Source organism: Capricornis sumatraensis, chromosome 8 (genome assembly GCF_032405125.1).
Source record: "Capricornis sumatraensis isolate serow.1 chromosome 8, serow.2, whole genome shotgun sequence".
NCBI classification, from domain to species: domain Eukaryota; kingdom Metazoa; phylum Chordata; class Mammalia; order Artiodactyla; family Bovidae; genus Capricornis; species Capricornis sumatraensis.
Genome location: NC_091076.1, coordinates 1,041,829 through 1,063,009, shown reverse-complemented (window position 1 = coordinate 1,063,009; position 21,181 = coordinate 1,041,829). Strand labels below are relative to the sequence as shown.

Below are 21,181 nucleotides of genomic sequence, written 5' to 3'. Positions count from 1 at the left end.
AGCCACAGCCCTGACCTCAGCATCCTGACCCTCGGCCCACAGCCCTGACCCCCACCATCCTGATCCTCAGCCACAGCCCTGACCTCAGCATCCTGACCCTCAGCCACAGCCCTGACCTCAGCATCCTGACCCTCAGCCACAGCCCTGACCTCAGCATCCTGACCCTCAGCCACAGCCCTGACCTCAGCATCCTGATCCTCAGCCCACAGCCCTGACCTCAGCATCCTGATCCTCAGCCACAGCCCTGACCTCAGCATCCTGACCCTCGGCCCACAGCCCTGACCTCAGCATCCTGACCCTCAGCCACAGCCCTGACCTCAGCATCCTGACCCTCGGCCCACAGCCCTGACCTCAGCATCCTGACCCTCAGCCCACAGCCCTGACCCCCACCATCCTGACCCTCAGCCACAGCCCTGACCTCAGCATCCTGATCCTCAGCCACAGCCCTGACCTCAGCATGCTGACCCTCAGCCCACAGCCCTGACCTCAGCATGCTGACCCTCAGCCACAGCCCTGACCTCAGCATGCTGACCCTCAGCCACAGCCCTGACCTCAGCATGCTGACCCTCAGCCCACAGCCCTGACCCCCACCATCCTGATCCTCAGCCACAGCCCTGACCTCAGCATCCTGATCCTCAGCCCACAGCCCTGACCTCAGCATCCTGACCCTCAGCCACAGCCCTGACCTCAGCATCCTGATCCTCAGCCACAGCCCTGACCTCAGCATCCTAACCCTCAGCCACAGCCCTGACCTCAGCATCCTGACCCTCAGCCACAGCCCTGACCTCAGCATCCTGACCCTCGGCCCACAGCCCTGACCCCCACCATCCTGACCTGACCTCTGGTCCCATCATCCTGACCCTCAGCCCACAGCCCTGACCTCAGCATGCTGACCCTCAGCCCACAGCCCTGACCCCCAGCATCCTGACCCTCAGCCACAGCCCTGACCCCCAGCATCCTGACCTGACCTCTGGTCCCATCATCCTGACCCTCACCCCACAGCCCTAATCCCCACCATCCTGACCCTGACCTCTGACCCCATTATCCTGACCCTCACCCCACAGCTCCTGCCTTGACCCCATCACAGTGACCATGACCCCACAGCTCTGACCCCCCAATCCTGACCCTGACCTGTGACCCCATCCTGACCCTCACCCCACAGCCTGTGCCTTGACCCCATTATGGTTACCGTGACCCCACAGCTCTGACCCCCCCATCCTGACCCCCATCCCAGCCGTGACTGTGACCCCATCTTGACTCCACTATCTTGACCAACTTCCCGCCCTAATCGCCCCTCCATCCTAACCCCTGACCAGCCCCGCCCTGGGCCCCACAGCCCTCACAGTGGTCCTGCAGCTACCCCCTCCCACCTGGGTGTGGGCAGCACCTGCTGAGACCCCGTCAGGAAGGGAGGAGGGGAGGTGGGGAGAGTGGGGAGCGCCCTGCCCTTGAGCACACCCCGACCCCAGCCTTGCGTTATACCGCTGTTTGGGGGTGACTTGCAGGGTGGCCTCCCTGCAGTTCCCAGGGAGAGGTGCCCATCGGGGCTGTGTGGGTGGGGAGGGCGGGGGACCCTGTGCAGGTCTGCCCGGGGAGAGGGGCAGGGATGGAAGCTGGGGCCCAGATGCCACCTGCCCTCCCTCTGAGCCCGGGGGATTGGTGCCCGCCTGCCCGGCCAGATCACTCCTGGAAAACAGATCTCGCTCAGACCCCTGGGGGCCCAGCTGCTGCATGGAGCAGGGCAGGGGCCACCCCAGGGACCCAGGACGGCAGCCCCCTCTTGCATGAGAGCCCACACCTCACAGGCACCGGGCCTGCCCTGCCCATCGTTCTCTGTCCCTCTGCCTCATCTGAGGCCCCCATCTGGGCTGGGCCGCCCCCTCAGCGCACACATCCTGCCTCCCGTATTCAGCCCATGCAGGCCCCTCCCTCGGTGGACGAGGCTGGGACTCGCTTCTGAGCAGGAGGGCAGCGGGCCTCTCCCCCAAGATCAGGCTCTGAAAGGCTGGCCTCCCCCTGGCTAGGGGCCTCCACCTCGTGTGGACAAACTGACACGGTTAGACGCAGTGGGGACAGACGGACGGAATGGGGAGGCTTGTGTGGCCAGGAGCCTGAATCCTGCTGGTGGCCAGCTGAACCTGGAGGTGGATGGAGCCTTGGATGGGCCTTGAGATGACCGTCACTGACCAACACTGTAGAGTGGGGCCTGACCCAGAGGCTGGGTGATGGACAAGCATTGGCGGGAGCGCCTGCCCGATGCCAGGAGCTCAGCTGTGGACAGGGCCAGGGCTCTGCAAGTAGGGGGCCCGCCCAGGCCAATATTGCTCGGGCGGCACTGGCAGCGTGAGTGGTGGGGCCTGATACCCCGCAGGCGCCAGGCTGGGTCTTCAACTTGCAAGGCACTCTCCCGTGTGGCTCCCCTTTCTCTTGCCCGTTTCTGGAGCTGGCTCTGGGGCCCGTGGCAACGCTGCGGCCCTCGACACTGTGGGCAGAAGGCAGCCTGCCCACAGAGGCTGTGTCCACTTGTGGGGCTGGAGCCGGCCTCTGGGCATGGACTCCGAGGCAGAGACACGGGACCTGCCCTTCCCAGGCCCCGGCGATCGCTGGCTACCTTCTCCTCCTTCCGCACACCCTGCTGGCTCCGCAGCCATTGTCGCATCCAGAGCTCCGCGGGCCTGAAGTTCAGAAAAGGGCCAGGAGGCAGCTCTGGAGCCCTCGGTGGGGGCCAGCGCCCCGCCTCCCTCGATGAAGACACTGAGTCACAGGAGCACTCAGCTGTGTGCTTGGCGTAGGGTCTGACAGCAGCCTGAGGGGCTGGGAAGGCCTGTGCGGTTCAGTCTGGGCCTGGCTGGGCCTGTTGGTGAAGGCCTGTTGTCTGATAGCAGCTCTTACACGTGCTGACGCGGACTCTGAGCCTCACCCGCTGGGGGAAGGTGCTGAGAGCAAAGGCTGGGACTCCTGGAGGAGACAGAGCTTGCGGCCAGAGACGAGGCGCCGGCCTGGTGTCTGCCCGAGGAGCTGAGAGTCTGGGCCATCATGCAGGCCGGGTGTGAACGCCACGCGCACACGACGGACCGAGGCTGCGACCACGTGGAGGGGACGTCTCCGGGCCAACGACCACAGCCTCATGAGGAGCGGGTGCCAGGGACGCCCCTGCCCTAGGGCAACCCGTCGGCTCCCTCATCAGCCACACCCGCTGAGTGGAGGCCAGGTGCCAGTCAGGGCCCTTGTGGGGGGACCAGGCCTCCAGGACTCGAGAGTGGGCGTGAGGCTGCGGGCCGCCTGAGCGGTGCTGTCCGCTGCTCTGGGTAGGCTTTTTTTTTAAGCTTTTCTAGAAAACCTAACAATTAAGTTACAAACATGGTTGCCAGAGCTTCTGATGACGGCAGGAAATCCTGACCGAAGGGACACCAACGGGGGGTCCCAGAGACCCCGAGGCCCTGCACCTAGGGCTGGCGGCCCTCCAGCTCCACCCTGGCGCTATGTCCACAGGCCCACGCAGGGTCTCGACGCTGTGGTAACGGAGCTTCTCCTGCAGTGAGGTCACGGCGAGCCTGCCCACGGCCACCCCCCAGGTCTCATTCACACGCTGAAGGGAGAAGAGGCTGGGACCTCTCGGGAGTCTGGGCCCCAGACACGGGGACTGGCGTCCAGACATCCAGCACAGCACTGCCTGCCTGTTGCCTGAAGGCCATGCTTCCGCCTCTCGTGGGACGGTGGGTGGAGGCCCCTCCTACAGGCACCTCACAGCTGGCCAGGGGCTCAGGGCCCGCCAGCTTCCCCGCGTAGAGCCCATGGCTCACAGCAGGAGCCGACGGTCACTCTGAGGCGCGGCTGTGCTGTCCCTGCCACCCGCGTGACCCGCCCCCTGAGCTGCGGCTTCGGAGCAGACCTGGGCAAGGCTTCGTCGCTGCCCCGGCCTCACACCGACCCTGGCACTCAAAGTGAAGTCGCAGGCGGCCTCAGCACCCTAGTGACCCCGGCCTGACACCCAGGATCCATCCCGGATGCCCACACACTCCACGTCCAGGCAGCGGGAAGAAGCCAGCAGCACATACTCGAGCTTGAGCAGGGCCACTTACTCTGGGGACGACTCCGGGGTCAGGTTGGACATCTCCTCGGGTGTCGGAACTGCATGCGGAAGGACAGGGAGAGAGCACGGTGACCGCCCCGCCCCACCCCCAGCAGGGCCCCGGGCACAGCGAGCTGTCCGGCCTCCTGGTGCTGAAACCAGTCTTTGCCTTCTCTGGCCTCCAAAGGGCCCTGCTGGGGAGGTGGCCACGCCCCCCACGCCCTGCCCATTGACACGCTGCGGCTGGTGTACCCGGCTGGCCAGGGCCCCCGCCCCCTGCTCTCCCAAGCTCCCCCCGCCCCCTCTCCCGAGCTCCGCCGTGCCCCATCCCCCAGCCCCGCCCACCTGATCTCCCAAGCTCCGCCCCCTGCCCCCCTCTCCCGAGCTGGCGGCCCCCCAGCCCCTCTGCTGTGTCTGGCCACTCTCACCTTGCAGTTTCCGGCGGTGGAAGCGGGGCGACCCCAGGAAGCTGTTCTTGATGGAGTTGAGCCGCGTCCTCCAGGGCACCCCTCCCACGCTGGGGCTGGATGGCGGCGTGGGGTTGGGCGTGCCAGCCGGGCTCTCCTTGGGCGTGTGCACAGGCGTCCCCTTGGGGGTAGGGAGGGGACTGCCCCTCGGAGAGGGGTGAGGGGTCACCTGTATGATGGGGACAGATTTGGTGTTCGGTTCAGTCCCAGGGGGTGGGAGCCGGGCAGGCGACGGCAAGGCGGGTGGGCCCGGGGGCAGGGCCGGCTGGGGGCTGAGGCCCCCTGGGACAAGGGGCTGGGCCTGGGTGCCTGCCGGGAGTGGGTTGGACTTGGTGCCCTGCAGCGGCTTGTCGGTCAGCTTGGCCTTGCTCGGCAAGGTCTGGGTCTTGGGGTTGGGCCACGGGGCGGCCTGTGGAGGGAGGAGGTGTCCGGGCCGGGAGGCGCTCCGACAAGCTTCAGGCTCCGTGGAGGTGGCCGGGGGGCAGGCCACAAAGGGGAGCTCGGGGGGCGGGGGGGGCAGGATGAACTTTCTAATAGGCTACAGGGCAGACGGGAGCCGCAGGGGAGAACAGGGGGCGCCCAGAGCCCAGAGCATGCCCCGCCCCCCGCATGCCCCGCCCCCGCAAGTACACACACCGCCAGGAGGACCCCAAGGCAGGAGGGGGGACAGGCGGGTGGGGGGAGCGTTCGCCACAAAAGGAAACGACACACGAGGGAACAAAACAGAAAACGTGCCGTTAGCAAGAGCAGCCGGAGCCCCCGAGCAGCAGGTGGGGTGGGGTCCGCCCGGCCACCCCCCGCCCTGGGGGGGCGCCCTGGGGGGCGGGGTCACTCACCCGGGGGCTGCTGAGCGGGCTGGTGGACAGGCCCGAGGAGGCGCCGCTGATGGACCTGGACCTGGGAACACGGGCACGCAGGGCGGCTCAGACCCGGGGCTCCCGGCGCCTCCCCCCTCGGGTGGGCCCGCAGAGAGCCCTGCAGTGGCCCCGGCCCAGCGCAGGCCTGGCAGTGCCCAGGGCAGGCCTGCCATCCCCCCCGCTTTGCACCAGGCCCAGGAGGGCCCGGGCCCCTGGGGGCCACTGGAGCCCCGTGGTGCAGCTGGCGGCCTGGGGGCTCCTCTTCCCCCCACGCAGAAGCTGCCTCACGTCCAAGGCCCAAAGCCCCAGGCCCAGAGGGCAGAGAGGGGCCCTCAGCAATGCTCTCGAGCCTGGTGAGCAGAGGGACAGGGGAGGCAAGGCTCCCGGGGGGCCCTCTCCACACACCCACTGACCTGAGCCCAGCTGAACTTCCAGGCTGAGCTGTTGCAGACCCAGAGTCCTGCACTCCACCGAGCGCCTCACCCCTGGCGCCTGGGCACCAGCCTAGCCCCTCCATGCCCACGGTCCACCTGTATGGCTCAGAGCCGCCCCCCCCCCCCACCTGCCGCCTGCACGGCGCCTGTGACGGCCGTCAGCAGGGATGTGGACGGCACCCTGCCTCCGTGTGGCCTGCAGACTTGGCCTGGGCATGGCCGCAGAGAGGTCACTGGCCAGCTTGCCCGGTGGAAACCACTGCGGCCGCTGCCCCCTTGGGGCAGGAACCAGACGCCTCTGGGGCGGGGCTGGGCCTGCAGGGCCTTGCTCCACCACCCACGTGGCCTCGAGGGAAAGGAGACGCCGCTCACCCCTGGGCGCCGGCACCGGCCATCCTTAGAGGAAGGAAACCGGAGGGGTCGAGGCAGCCACAGGAGAGAAGAGGACAGAACAGCGTGAAGGGCAGCCACACCGCCCGCCCGGCCACATTGCCCACGCCGCGGCCAGCTCCTGGGCCTCGGGGAGGAGCCGGGCCCCCGCTGGCCTGGCCCCCCGGCACCCGTGGGCTGAAGCCCCCTGGCGACGACCCTCTGACCCCCACCCCACCTGACGCAGCCACGGAGCCGGCGCCTTGCCCTCAGCAGCCCCAGCCCAGTCCACTTGTATCTGCCGGGCAGGGCCCTCAGCCCTCAGCCATGAGAACGGAGCGCAGGCTGGCAGTCCCAGCGGGGGCCTGCCCCGCACTGCGGCCGGCAGGGGCAGCGGCTGCGAGCTTGCCGCTGGGCACGAAGGAAGCGGAGAAGCAACAGCAGACTGTTGGGGCCGCTCCCAGGCCCTGCTGCCTAACCCTGGAAGCTGAGCTGCGGGAAGGACACACCAGCGCAGAGCAGCCGGGGTGGGAGGGGGCACGGAGGGGGGGCCAGGGGCTCCGGGCCAAGTGAGGCCCCGCCACGGGCGCTGCCGGGCAGCGGGCCCTGCCGGGCAGCGGGCCCTGCAGGTGGGGTGCAGGGGGCCTGGAGGGCTGGGCGGCGTGCAGGGCCTCCTGGGACCCGCACAGCCCCTGCCCCTTCCTGGGGAGCCTGCAGCGCCCAGGGTGACCACCTTCACTCTGGTCCGTGTGGACAGCCGGGCGGCCCCCGGACACAGGCCAGTGTGGAGCGGGGAAGGGGAGCTGAACAGGCCCAGAGGCCCACTGACCACAGCCGAGGGCAGCCCAGGGCCCGGGGCGGGCAGAGCCCGGGTCTCCTGGCACTCCTGGGGGGCCGCGTTCCTCCTCCTGGGCGTCAGCCTCAGCTGACCGGCCCTCCCCCGCCCCGGCTCACGGGAAGTCTCCCTCGCCAGATGGGGGAGGCCACCCGAGGCCCAGCCCTGCCCCCAGGCCCGCCGCTGTCTGTGGGGCTGGGGCGGGGGATGGGGGGGCAGGGTGTATACCTGTCTTCTTTGCTGAATTGGGGGTGGGCTTCAGCGATATCCAGGCTTTTACTGAACATTGCTTTACTACAGCGGGAACAAAGTGAGAAAACAGAATTACTGCCGCGGCCCCGCCAGGTGGCCCAGGAGGCCGGCCCTCCACACCTCCGGGTTGGGCACAGCCCGCTGGCCGAGGCCAGGCGCAAAGGAGGGCCGGTCGGGCAGGGGCGGCACAGCCGGCGGCCTGATGGGCAGAGCGGCCCCGGGGGACACCTGGCGCCGCCCCAGGGGGGTGGCCTGTCGCCTCGACAAGGGGCCAAGCCAGGGAGGAGCAGCCTCTGAGACGGAGCAGTAAGTGCGGAGGTCGAGGAGGGTCGGCTTTCCAGTGAGTGACCCCTGGGATGGGTGACCCCTGACCCTGCCCCAGCCCCCCGCCGCCCCGAGGCACGCGGGCCTGAAAGGCAGAGCGGAAGCCAGGAGGGCCAAAGGTGGGGTGTGCAGGGCGGGGGGAGGCTGGCGAGCCCCCAGCCTGCCCGCAGCTGTGGAGCCGGAAGCCAGTGCAAGGCTCGGAAAGGATGGCGCCTCCAGGAGAGGCGCCCCGACAAGCAGGACCTTCCTCCTGCTTCTCCCCGCCCCCCACCCCGGGGCAGGACCCGCGGGCGGTGGACCGCGGTGGCCGGCAGACCTGGAGAGGGCCCCAGAGGCTGGGACCCCAGAGGGTGGGGGCTGGGACCGCCGGGGGTGGGGGCCGTGGCCGGTGGGTCGGTGACCCATTTAATCCTGACGGTGGCCCACAGCCTGCAGTTCCTCAGAGGCCCGGCTGGCCCCAGCGCCGAGCACCCAGCTGACTGGTGTGGCCGGGGCTCCGGCGGTGACACCTCCCGTGGAGCCTCCGCCCCAGGGTCTCCCTGAGGGCTGAAGGCCCTGCCTGGGCAGGGAGGCTTGGTCTCGCCCAGCATCCCGGGAACAGCAGAGGCTCTGCAGGGCCCCGATGCACCCCCCCTTCTCAGGGGGGCCCAGACCCCCCACACCAAGATTCCACATCCCTGACCCCTGCCCAGCCACAGCTGACCCAAACACGGGCTCAGCATCAATCAGGGTTAAGCCTCCTGGGCTGCAGCTCTGAACACAGCTGACCTCCGCCCAGCCCTGCCCAGTCTAATCCACTCCAGCCCAGCTCTGTCCAGGATGGCCGCACCGAACCCATCCTGACCCAAGCCAACCAAGCAAAGCCCTGCCCCTCTCAGCCCAACCCAGCCCAATCTGCTCCAGCCCAGAGTTCAGCCCAGATCACCTTATTCCAGCTTAGTCCAGCCCAGTCCAGCTCAGCTCAGCCAGCCAGCCCAGCCCACCGCAGCCCATGCAGGCCCCTACCCCGACACCTCCCCAGGCGCACCTCAGCCCAGTGCCACGCAGCAGCCTTAGCCCAGCCCCAGGGCCGGGGTGCAGAGAGGAGCCAGGCCCCGTCCAGCGCCGCCTGGCCGGGGCGGCAGGAGGCACGCACCTCTGGCCGTGCTGGGCCATCTCCAGGGCCCGCCGTGCGGGCACAGGGGAGCCGCCGTCCGTCACGCTCAGCACCTCCATGGACTTCCGCTCGGGCCGCCGCTTGCCGTGCCGGTTGAGCATCGGGGAGTCCACGCGCTTCCGGGGCGGGTCTGCGTGCAGAGCGGGGTCAGGGCCGGCAGCCCGCAGGGGCGGCGCGGGCGGCCCCAGGACCCCGTACCTATCTCGTTCCTGGGCGGCAAGTCCTCGTCCTCGTGGCTCGGGTACCTCTCTTTCCGGTCCAGGAGGAGGAAATAGATCATCTTCTCCTGGTTCTCCCTGCAGAGGGTGAGAAGCGCCGGAAGGCTGGGTGGGGGTCCCCGCAGGGCGGCGCCCCCGCCCCCAGGCAGGCCCCCGCACGCACTCCTCGGACAGCAGGTCCTGCAGCAGCTTGTTGCGGTCCCGGAAGCAGCCGAGCGAGTGCATGCTGTCCAGCACGTCGGGGTCGATGTCCTCCAGGCTGGGCAGGGAGCGGATCTGCACCTTGCGAGGGACAGGCTGCTCCGGCTCCGGCTCGTTCTTGCCTCCTCTGCGGGGACAGGGCCCGGTCACTCCCTCCGGCAGCACCCGAGGCTCCTCGCCCGCTCCCCGGCCCTGGGCCTGAGTCCTGCTGCTCTCCCTGCGCCCGGCCCCTGCACATCTCCTGCGTCCTGCCTGTGCCCAGCGTGGGCCGGCCAGGGTCCCCGAGAACTGGCCAGGGGCCCGAGGCTGGAGGCAGGCCTGCGTTGGGCCGGGCCCTCCCCCCGCCGTCCCTAGCGGGGCCCCCCGGGCCACAGAGGCAGGCAAAGCGGGCGATGAGGGCAGGAAAAGCTACTTACATATACCATATGTGTTTCTGAATGTGCTCTAGCTACAAGGAAAGAGAAACAGGGAGTTAGTACGAGGAAGGAGCGGAGCCGCGTTAGGGAGCCGAAGGTGCAGGAGCCGAGGGGCGGGGCTGGAGGCTGAGCGAGGAGCCAGACAGACGGCTGGGAGGGAGCGGGCGGGGGTTGGAGGGGGAGGAGACAGGTGTGGAGCCGGGGGTGGCAGAGAGCGCGGGCACGGGGCGGGCTCACGGAGGGGGGCCATCCCAGACGCCTGGCTAGCGCCCTGAGCCTACCTACCCACGGGGGAGAGGACAGGCCTCCCCGGAGACGGCGGGGAGCTAGCGGGAGCGGGGCTGCAAGCAGGGGTAGAGCACTGCGAGGTGGGCGGCAGGAGCCCCCCGGGGCTCAGGGCGGGGCGGAGGGAGGGGAGCAGCGGGCAGCGGGGCGCGGGCCGAGCGGGGGGACTGAGGGCAGGGAGAGCAGGAGGCGCTCCGCCCCGACGGGGGCGCGCTGGGCCTCTTTCAGAGCGAGGGGCCCCCAGACCCTGGCTCCCCCCAGACCCTGGCCCCCCCCAACGCCCGCCGGGCCCCCCTCAGGCCCTGACTCTCCCCCCCCGCCCCGCCCCGGAGCGGATCCGGGAGCAGCGCGCTCGGGGCCCTGCCCGGGGCGCACGCACCGTGAGACGCCGCGCCGCGTCCACCTCGATCATGCCGCGCAGCAGGCTCTGGCAGTCGGGCGGGATGAAGTGGGGCATGTGGAAGACCCCGCGCTTCACCTTCTCCAGCAGCTGCCGCAGGTTGTCGTCGTCGAAGGGCAGCGCCCCCTGCCGGCGGGGCGGGGTCAGGGCTGGCGGGCCCTCGGGGCGGGGTGTGGGGGCAGAGGGGCGGGCGTGGATCGTGCAGGGGGGAGCGGAGGGGCGGGGATTGGGGGATGGACGGGGAGGGGCGGGGGGCGAGGGGGGGGTGCGTGGGGTGGACCGACGGGGCGCCGGGAGGGCCACGGGGAGCCTCACCACCAGCAGCGCGAACAAAATCACGCCGCAGCTCCACACGTCTGCCTTGCGGCCGTCGTATTTCTCCCCCTGCGGACAGTCCTGGGGTTGGTGGGGGCGCAGGGCCGGAATTCTTGCGGGGACAGAGGGTCCGGGAAGCGATGGCCCCGGGGGCTGCGCCTCGGACAAGCAGCCAGGCCCCGACTTGGGGGTCTGCGATCACCAGGGCAGAAAGGCCCCTTGGCTGGACAAGGGCTGGTGTGGGGTGGCTACTTACCCGGATCACCTCCGGACAGGCATAGTGGGGCGACCTGAAGGCAAAAGCCGAAGTCAGGGCCCAAGACGCACCGTGCCCCGGCCATCCCAGCCCCTGGACTTCCGGGCTGCCCCCAGAACGGCAGCAGGTGGAGACCGAGGGCAGGGGGAACCCAGCTCCATGCCTCTAGACTCTGCCTGGCATGGACGCCCTACGGGGGGTTCCAGGGCTTTGGTGCCAATTCTCCCACAACCTCATAGCCTCTGCATGCTCCCGGGAGCCAGGGACCCAAGGAGCCGGCGGGCAGAGACAGGACCACGGGGCACGTGTCTCCCCACCCTGGCAGCCCCACAGGGGCGCCGGCCCCTGCCTCCAGCCCAGGCTGCGGGGCCATCTGCCGGTCCTGGCCGGTGTAGAGCCGGAGGCCGGCTGGGGGCTCAGCTCACCCGCAGCTGGTCTCCAGCAGGCTGTCGCCAACCTGCAGCGACGCCATGCCGAAGTCTGCGATCCGGATGTTATTCTTCTCGTCCAGTAGAAGGTTTTCTGGTTTCAGATCCCTGTGGCTGGAAGGAAGGCAGGATTGAGGCTGACCGCGGCGGCCCCCCTAAAACCCCGCCTCACAGCAGGAGGCCAATGGCAGCGCAGCCCGCTGATGTCACCAGCGGCCAATCGGAAGTCTCCCTCGGGCCGATGGCTGCAGGGTGGCAGGATGGGCGGACAGGACTGCCAGCAATGGGGCACGCTCTGCTTCACTCCCTGGAGTCTCTCCCCTTTCCTGCTGCCCCCACCACACCTCACACCTGCTCCGGGCCAGCACCATCCTGGGGCCCCCAGACCAAGGACACCCTGGCCACCGGGCCTCTGGAAGCACCAAGGAGATTTGGGTGGGCACCTGGCAGAAAGCTTTCTGATGCCCCGAGGGGGTCAGTAGGGATATGCTGCCTGATCCAGTGCGGAGGGAGTGGGGGGGGGGGAATGCAAGAGCTGGGGGAGGCACACGTGCAGGGATGGGGGCTGTTTGGTGGGGGGTGGGGTGCCTGGGTGCCTGCACAGAGATCCAACCAGCCCATCCTAAAGGAAATCAGTCCTGAAAATTCATTGGAAAGATCAGTGATGAAGCTGAAGCTCCAATACTTTGGCCACCTGATGCAGAGTTGACTCACTGGAAAAGACCCTGTTGCTGGGAAAGATTGAAGGCAGGAAGAGAAGGGGGCGACAGAGGATGAGACGGTTGGATGGCATCACCAACTCAATGGATACGAGTGTGAGTAAGCTCTGGGAGTTGGTGATGGACAAGGAGGCCTGGCGTGCTGTAGTCCATGGGGTCACAAAGAGTCGGACACAACTGAGCGACTGAATTGCACTGGGGCGCCTGGAGGGCAGGGGGCGCCTGGAGGGGCAGGGGGTGCCTGGAGGGGCCGGGTGCCTGGAGGGTGAGGACACACCATATGGAGTGGCTGTGGCAGAAGTCCAGCGCAGAGATGATCTGGCGGAAGAACTTCCGGGCCTCTTTGGGGGTCAGCCTCCCCTTCTTGACCAGGTAGTCAAAGAGCTCTCCACCAGACACATGTTCTAGCACCAGGTATCTGCAGGGGGCAGGCAGGCGTTCGGTGGGCGCCCCCAGCCAGGGCACCACTGCCCCTCAGCAGGTGGGCGCCCGCCACTCCCCTCCTGGCAGGCCCAGGCAACAGGCCCACACTGAGCCTCAAGACCAGGGGGCACTGAGGTAGCTGACCCTCTCGTGAGCCTGAGGTTTCGTCTTTCCAGGCCCTTCCTGGGCTCCTGGATGAGCGAGGACACGTCAGATGCTCAGGCTCTGAGGGAGCCGGGGGCCAGCAGGGTGGACCTCAAAAGGGATGGGTTGGGGCAGGGCACAGCTGGTCTGGGAAGATGTGAGGCAGGGTTGGGGGAAGGCCGGGGCAGGGGAGGGACCTGGGGGGGGGAGGGGCCTGAGGGGTGTCCAGATGGCAGATAGTGACTGCCCCCAACTTGGCTCAACACAGCTGGATGGTGTAGGGGGGAACCCTATGGCCCTCTGAACCGAGAAGGGGGCTGTGTCCGAGCTGAGCCTCCCTGGGGTGGAGCCTGAGGGGCTGGTTTCTGGGGTGGAGTGGGCGGCGGTCCTCAGGGGAGCTGGGACTCAGGCTGAGCACAGACCGTAAGGAATCCCTGGTGGGAGCCGGGCAGGGGTGGTTCTGCTGGTCTGAGGGGGCTTGGGGATGGGAGGGGGTGACAGGGCCCGTGCGGTGGGATCAGGGCAGGCAGGGACGGGGGTGTGGGCCTGGAGCTGGTCTTACAAAAATGGAGGGGCCGGTGGGGGGGCAGGCTGTCTGTGGCGAGGAGGAGTTGGGGGAGGAAGGGACGGGGACACGCTGGGATGTCAGCGGGGAGAGAGGCGGTTCCCGGGGCCCGCCCTGTTCCTGAGAGGGGGGTCCAGGCAGTGCCCCCAGCTGAGGGGCAGAGGCCCTGCCTGAGCTCCCACCTCCAGGCTCCTGGCCGCCCCTGGCACCCTGGGAGGGCACTGGGCCCAGCAGCAGCCAGGCCGGCCTGTGTCCTCCCAGCATCCTGTCCCATCACCCAGCCTGTCTTGACTGTGTCCCCCACCTGGCCTGCGATCCCCAGCCCCTCCCTGCTTCTAGCCCATCTTGGGGGGACCTCCTAGGAGCCCCACTCTCTGCCCAGCAGCCCCATAAGTATCAGAACGGGAGGACAAGTGACTGTCTCCTGTGTGCAGACGTGGCAAGACCTGCCCAGCACCCACCCGCACCCCAGGCTCACAGGCCGTCATCGAGACACGAGCAGGTGGGTCCCCAGTCAGGCCAACGGGGGTGATGTGGGCAGGAGGGGAGACCCATGGGTTGTGCCCCTCATCGTGGTCCTGATGGCAGCTCCAGCTCACCAGTGTCGGGGGCCCAGGACCGCCCCCCACCCCGCCCCGCCTCCCTCAGCCCCCAGGCCTCTAGTGCGGGGACCCTGTTCTTCCCGGGGCCCCATGGGGGCAGCTTGTCACACTGTCTGCCACTAAACACTCGGAGGGGGCTGCTGGTGGGGCGCCGGGCCCCCTGCTCCCCAAGGGCTGCCCAGAACAGAGCCACCTGGGCTGGCCGTCCCGCGTGCATCAGAGCGCAGTCAGGGCAGGGCTGGAGGCCCCGAGGAGCCCCTGGAACGGCGGGCCTGCGGGAGCGGTGCCAGACGAACCTCCTGCCCGCACCCCCTCGCGCCGCCACCGCTGTCCCAAGGAGGACGTGGGCCCTGCCTCGAGCCACGCCCACGGCAGCAGCAGAGCCGACGCCCCCTTGGAGACCCCGTGAGCGGGCGGTTCCACCCTGGGTGCGCTCGCTCAGGCCACGCGCGGGAGGGGGCACGTGCGTGGCTGCCACGCAGGGAGAGGTCGCCGGCCTCAGTGGTGACGGAAGGTCAGCCACACTCAGGCAGCCGGACAGCAGGCCGTGGCGACAGTGCAGCCAACCAGCCTGGGGTCCCCACGCCCGTGAGGAGCACGTGGGGGCTGCGCGAGGGTCACAGGGCAGGAGAAAAGGCCTGAGTGACTCCTGCCCCCGGAGCCCCGCCCCCATGAGGCCCCGCCCCCGGAGCCCTGAGCCCAGGAGGCTCCGCCCCGGAGCACTGCCCCCCGCCAGGCCACGCGCCCAGAGGCCCGCCCCCAGGAGGCCCCGCCCCTGAGCCCTGCCCCCAGGAGGCCCTGCCCCCAGGAGGCCCCGCCCCCGGAGCACTGCCCCCCGGAGGCCCCGCCCCGGAGCACTGCCCCCAGGAGGCCCCGCCCCCGGAGCACTGCCCCCCGGAGGCCCCGCCCCGCTCTCCGCACCCAGCAATACCTACAAATATTTTTTGTTTTCATAGACGTCGTGCAGTTTGAGGACGTGGGGGTGCTCGATCAGCTTCAGGATCGCGATCTCCCGCTCCACCTGCGGGGGGCCGCCGTCACTGGGGACTCCCCCGGGGGTTCTCCCTGCCCCAAGCTCTGCCCTGTTCCTGCCCCCCAGCTGTGCTCGGTCCCTGGCCACCGCCTCCCAGCCCCCGGTTGCGCCCCGTCCCTGCCAGTCCACCCCCGGGTCCCCTTCCGTGAGCTCCCAGCTCCCCACCCGGGTATCTTGGAGCATCTTACTTCGTGCCCCCGACGCACGCGGTCACCAGCGGCAGGGCCCGCGCCCGCCCTCCTCACCTTCATCAGTACGGACTCGCTGAGCTTCTCCCGGTTGACGATCTTGACGGCCACCTTCTGGCACGTGACACAGTGGATCCCCAGCTTCACCAGGCCTGGAGGGGCAGCAGGCCTCAGACCCCGTCCAGCCGGGCCTCGGTTCGCACCCTGCCCTTGGGGCCCCTCACTCAGCCCCTGGGCCCCTGGGCCCCTGCCCTGCCTGGCGAGTCCTGAGCCAGACCCCAGGAGTGCTCTGCCCCCACTCCTCAGGTACCGGCCAGAGGCTGCCCCCAGCACAGTCCCTGCCCCACGCCACGCGGCGGTCTCGGCCTCCTCCAGGCTTCAGTCTGGCCTCACTCTCTCGCCAGTGACACCTGGAGTCACTCCCCAGACCTCAGTGGAAGCCCAGCCCCTCAGTGGGGAGGCAGGGTGACACCCCATCCCACACGCCCCCCCACTCCCTGGGCCTCACCGACCCTGTACCACTACCCATCACTCTCCTTCTGGCCTGCGGACCTCTGGACAAAGGGGCCTTGGGCACCGGCTCAGCCAGGGACACTGGTGAAGGTGTAGGGCCCCTCCCGGGCAGGACACTGTCAACACACCTCCACCGTCACCAGTGCGCTGCAGGGACCCTCAGTCCTGCTCGCTGCCTCCCAGCCACGTGGGCACAGCTGGCCACCTGCCCCCTCCCAACCCCGCAGAGATTTGCTGACAGAGCCCCTGGCAGCCTCTCTCCCTCCCCAGCCTGCTTCCTGGCCTCCTGTGCCCTCTGTGGCCTCAGACCCAGACACCCTGGGCTCTCCCCTCCCCAGCATGGGCCCCGCCTGGACATTCCCCGATGGGCACGGAGGTGACCACCACAGCTGGAGCCACCTCCAGCACGTGGGAGCCCAGAGGCAGCCCCGGGGGAGACGCCGGGCTCCACAGCACTGCAGCCTGTGCTTGGCCTGGGCGGACACCCGTCTCATTCACACTCTGCTGCTGCGCTGTGACCTTGGCGCAGCTCATGGCTCCGGCCAGCTGGGCGTGCACTTGCCCCTTTGGATGGCGCTGTGGGGCAGCTCTCAGAAAACTGCAAAGCCCTTTGCTTGAGAAACAAATCTTTTGCCACATGCAGCTTCCCCTAAGGGGCATGCATCTCTTTATCAGACCGTTGGGGTCATTTCATGAATGCTCACGCCTTCCCAGCAGCTGGTGTCCTCCTCCTTGCCCACTGACCCCTCCCCGCCGCTTCCCCTGCAGCCTCACCCATGGGCAGCAAGCTTGCGGGTGTCTGAGAGATGATCCGTGCTCCCCAGAGGCAGGTGGGCCGGACGAGGGCAGGGTACCTAGCCTGGTGGAAGCCCTGAGCCCTGAGCCTGACCTTCCTCAGCTCAGGGGAGGATGGAGGCCCCGCGGGGGTGGGGCCGCTGAGGCCCAGCTCCTGCCAGGGAAGGGCTGTGGCCCTTGGGGCTCTCACCAGCTGCCTTTGATCTGAGCCTGTGATTCAGGTTGGGAGACAGCAGAGCGAGCGGGCCCCAGGGACCAGGGGCAGCAGCGGTGTCTGCAATTCAGAGCTGAGGCCCAGGGCCTCCACGCCTCCAGGACAGCACCCAGGCCTGGCACAGACCCCTCGCCCAGACAAGGTGGACAGGCCTCAAGGAGCCACCGCCACGGTGGCCCGGCTGCTCCCGAGGACATGAGCCCCTCTGAGGCCCAGGGCAGACGCCGGACAAACTGCAAACAGAACAGGCGAGGGTTCCTGGGGAGTCACCGGCAGCCCTACCGCCAAGCCTCACATCCTGCACGGGGGCTTGGCACACCAGTGCACACACATACCCCTACACGTGTGTCCTCAGGAGGCAGGACTCAGAGACACGTGGGGAAGGAAGGAACGTGAGCTTCACCTCAATAGCGACCTGGGGGGTGACAGAGGCGTCCCCAGAAGCAGGGTGTGAGGTGCCCCCCCCCCACCCGATAATCACGGCAGGCGGTCTGCTGACAGCGCACCGGGGCTGTGAGACACCGACATACAGAGAGGCCAGGAGGACCAAGAGCCCAGCGGACAAGGTGCCCGGGAACGCCGCAGGCAGGCGGGGAGCTGCGCTTGGGCCTGGGCGGGCGGGGAGCTGCGCTGGGCCTGGGCACAGCGGGCTGCCCTCGGCCGTGTCCTAGAGCTCTGGCGGCTTCCTCGCTGCCTTCATCTTCTCCCACTTGTTGCCTCTGTCTGCAGAGTCCACTGTGCACAGATTCCTACACACCCTGCAAAGCCCAGCTTAGAGGTGCCCCTGTCAGGTGGGGCTTCTGGGCCCCCTGGCTGTGCTGGTCTCCTGCAGCCCCAGGGCCCTCTGGCGGGAGGTTTGGGTTTCAAGCAGCCTCACCACTTCTCTGGAGGCAGAGAGCAGAGTGCACCCTTGGGAGGGCCTGTGAGGGAAGCCCAGGACCGCCCTAATTACCAGCCCTCCAACTGCTCAGGCTCATTTTCCAATTGTGACTTTATCTCTAATTATTGTCTTTACAGCCAATTCGGGCACAGGCAAGAGAAGAAAAGTATACAGTGCCGCAGATAATTGCTGGAGAAACCGGCAGTTCTGCTCAGGCGGCGGGTGCCCAGGGCTGCAGGGAGGGTTCCTCAGAGCTGACCTGAGAACCTGGGCCCAGCCATGGGGTCTCCGCTGCACCCCAGTACTCGTGCCTGGACATGGGGGGCAGGCTTCCTGAGCGCAGCCTGGGGAGTCCAGGGACCCAGTGGCCGCCGGCTGAGTGCAGACCCCCGCACCCAGGCCCAGGTGCCGACTGCAGGACTCTCAGACAGCCCAGCCTGCCAAGCAGCTCTGCCCTCCCCTCAGCCACTGGGCCCGCGGGCCCAGAGGCAGTCACAGGCCCGGCTCCCACCCCCAGCTGCTGGAGGCAGGATGGCGGAGCCTTGGGGACCCTGGGGCCTCAGACCTGCAGGGAGGGGACTGGAGGGCCTGAGGGGTTGGAGGCCCGGTTGGGTGGTCCCGAGCAGACGCCTCACCCGGGCCCTCTGGTCATCCTTGACCTCCCTTTTCTTCTTGGTCATGGTCCTTCGGAAAAGACCCTGTTGGAGGGCTCAGCAATGCGGGGACCGCCAGCTCGGAGGACAGGACGGAGCACAGGGCCGCTGTCTCGCAGGGAGCCCTGGGGCGGGCCCAGACCCCACCACCCAGAGACTGCCTGGGGCTGGACGGAGGTCTGGACAGGCGGTGCTGCCGCACCTGAGCGGGAGGGCCCCCTGTGCCCCGGGGCCAAGTTCTCCAGGTGGCCAACTGAGGCGGGCTGCCCTCGGCCTCCAGCCCCCGGGGGCAGGCAGCGCAGCTCAGCTCCCCAGGCACTCCACCCCTCCGTCCTGTGTCCTGAGCTCAGGGCCCCCTGAGGCCCCCTGGCCATCCACCTCCGCTCCACCCGAGACCCCTCCTTTGGCTTCTGCCACACGCCTCCCAAAGGAGGGTGAAGGCTCATGAAAGGGTGGGAGTCAGCTTGTCTCCCGGAGGCTCTGGGGGAGGGGGAGGGCCCCAGCCCGAGCGGGCACTGCTGATCTAAGTCACTCTGTATGCAGGGAGCGCGCGGGGGTGGGGGCGGAGGTGGACTGGAGCCCACGTCGGCGCGGGGCCGCTCCGGCCACTGTCTGTTGTGTCCCGAAGCCCAGCTTGGTCTGACAACCCCAAGTGTCTGAGGGACAGGACACACCCGCTCCTGCGAAGCCCGTCAGTGTGCCCACACCGGCCTCCCGGTGCTGGGGGTTCGGGCCTGCATGACCAGGCTGAGCGGGAGCGGGCACAGCGCCAGGCACCGGAGGGCCCCTCCCCTCAGCCTTCTGTGGAGCCAGGAGGAGGGAAGGGAAGCCTGGACCCCCCCAGAGCCCCTCTTGGTGCCTCAGGAGACACCAGCATCCTGCCGCTGATGCTCATGGGACCACCTAAAGGCCACTGACCCTGGGGCAGGTGGCCGGCCCTCCCCATGACCGTCACTGCGCCGCTGGACCACGTGGCCAGCTCCCCAGGGCCACAGGCACAGCTGATGGCGACCCAGTTTCCGCCGCCTCTGCACACCTCGCTGTGGGGGTGTGGGAGACGCTGCTTTCCCGGGGTGGACAGGGCGGACAGCCTGCCGTCCCTCCCGCGGGGCTCTCCCTGGACGAGGGTAGGGGATGCCGCTCCACACTGGCTCACGGGGAAATGAGTTAGCACGGCTGGCCACCTTGAGCCGGCTTCCCACGCCGGCACCGGGGTGCTTGGAGGGCAGTGGGAGCAGGCACGGCTTGTTACCATAACTAAGAAGGGCAGGACAGGACTGAGTCCCCGCTTTGGGAGGGGACACTTCTGGCATACTGCTGAGAGCTTGTAGGTTGCCGGTGACCGTCCCTGGAACCAGAGCGCCCCAGGCCCTGCACCCAGGGCCAGCCCAGTGGCGTCTCTGAGGAGGTCCTGCTGCAGTGGGGGTCTCAGCTGCTCCTGCAGCTTCCCAGCTCTTCCCTGGCCACACCCCCACGACCCCCTCCAAGTACCGGCCCAGAGACCCCAGCCCGCCCTCACCGGGGCTCACATGTGCCCTCTTGATGGAGAGGATGGGTGGTTGTGGAGGCAGAACTCAGGAAGGGGTCCAGGTTATCCATGAGCCCAAGGCCTGGAGAGGAGCCTGAGCCACCAAATGTCCCAGGGGGGCAGTCAAAGGGGGGGGGGGCACAGGACTAAGGCGGACCTGAGGGGCTCCCCAAGAAAGTGTGCCCAAGGAGCAGCCCCTCCCCCAGCTCCCCAGGCCCCCCCAGGTAGGAGTGATGAGTCAGGAGGCACAGGCCCAGCTCGAGGAGCACACGTCTGCACCTGCCACCTCAGTACGCTGCTGACCGCTCACCTCGGCAGAATGCAGCCCCCCAAGGACCCCAGGCGGCCCCCAGGGCAGTGCAGTCCTCCCCAGGGACCCCCTGCTGGCCCCCAAGGCAATGTGGTCCTCCCCAGGGACCCCGAGGGCAGTGTGGTCCTCCCCAAGGACCCCCAGCAGCCCCCAGGGCAGTGTAGTCCTCCTCAGGGACCCCCAAGGCAATGTAGTCCTCCTCAAGGACCTCCGGCCACCCCCAGGGCAGTGTGGTCCTCCCCAAGGACCCCCTAGGGCAGTGTGGCCCTCCCCAGGGACCCCCGGTTACCCCCTCAGGGCAGTGTGGTCCTCGCCAGACTTCACCAGGGCTGGTCTGTGTGGCCAGTGGGATGTGGCAGAATGGACGGCCTCCTTTCTCCAAGGTCAGATGCTAACGAGAGCTCAGCTTCCTTTGGGATCCCGGGGGTCACTGCCTGAAGGAGCCTGCTGCCCTGTCTCAAGCCGATGCTCCGCCCAGACACACTGACCCATCTCTTCCGCTGACACAGCCCCTCCAGGGTCTGCCTGGGTGGGTGGGGGTCCCAAGGGTGGGCAAGAGGCCACCCTACCACTGGGAGGGTTAGGCCTTTGTGCTCAGCTGGCTCTTCTCCTACCCCCAACCCGTGGGTGCCAGCTGTGGGCGAGAAGCCCTTCCAGGAAAGGCAGCGGCTCCTCGAGTGTTCCGGGCGGCGGCTGAGCAGCTCCTGCCCAGGGGCAGGGATCCGCCTGGGGCCCCAAACCCAGGTGCGCAGGGGTCGAACAGCGGCCCACGTCCCGATGCCTGGACCCCATGTGTGAGCCTGTTTGGGAAACCGGCCTTTGCAGAGGCACTTAAGTCACAGATTTCAGGAAGAATTGCCCTGTGTGTAGGACAAGTGGGCCTCAAGTCCAACGACAAGGTTCTCATAAAAGCAGACGGAGGCTGGCCCCAGACACGGGAGAAGGCCTCGTGGACGAGGGGGCAGAGGCTGTGGCGGTGCCGCAGGCTGCTGAGAGCTGGGGGGAGGGGCCTGGGATGACCCTCCCTCAGGCCAGAGAGCCACCCACAGGCTTCCAACTCCCGGAGCTGGAAATGAGACTTGTTCTAGCGACCAGGCTTGCGGCAGTGTGTGTGCGGCCCAGAGGGCTGTGCACGGGCCTTCAGCTCACACGGCATTCTCCCTGTCTCCTCTCATCATAACCTCCTGGTGTGCTTCAGAAGGGTTTCCCTTGGTTCCAGAGGATGCTATGTAAGCACGGTCTTCCCTGGTGGCTCAGACAGTAAAGAACCCACCTGCAGTGCAGCAGACCTGAGTTCTATCCCTGGGTCGGGAAGTTCCCTGGAGAAGG

The 21,181-nt window shown here is 68.3% G+C and overlaps 1 protein-coding gene across 2 annotated transcripts in view; it reads right to left on the bottom strand.

Moving 5' to 3' along the window:
• BRSK2 (BR serine/threonine kinase 2) overlaps window positions 1-21,181 on the bottom strand; it is a 48,301-nt gene that overhangs the window by 5,233 nt on the left and 21,887 nt on the right. For both annotated transcript variants that reach the window (XM_068977051.1, XM_068977050.1), the window contains exons 2-15: window positions 15,017-15,111; window positions 14,674-14,759; window positions 12,282-12,422; window positions 11,283-11,399; window positions 10,858-10,891; window positions 10,602-10,670; window positions 10,266-10,412; window positions 9,602-9,633; window positions 9,148-9,312; window positions 8,965-9,062; window positions 8,746-8,896; window positions 5,376-5,436; window positions 4,501-4,708; window positions 4,083-4,131 (exon numbers count right to left, since the gene is read on the bottom strand). In XM_068977051.1, the coding sequence (XP_068833152.1) occupies window positions 4,083-4,131; window positions 4,501-4,708; window positions 5,376-5,436; window positions 8,746-8,896; window positions 8,965-9,062; window positions 9,148-9,312; window positions 9,602-9,633; window positions 10,266-10,412; window positions 10,602-10,670; window positions 10,858-10,891; window positions 11,283-11,399; window positions 12,282-12,422; window positions 14,674-14,759; window positions 15,017-15,111 (1,453 nt within the window). The remainder of the gene's footprint in view (window positions 1-4,082; window positions 4,132-4,500; window positions 4,709-5,375; window positions 5,437-8,745; window positions 8,897-8,964; window positions 9,063-9,147; window positions 9,313-9,601; window positions 9,634-10,265; window positions 10,413-10,601; window positions 10,671-10,857; window positions 10,892-11,282; window positions 11,400-12,281; window positions 12,423-14,673; window positions 14,760-15,016; window positions 15,112-21,181) is intronic.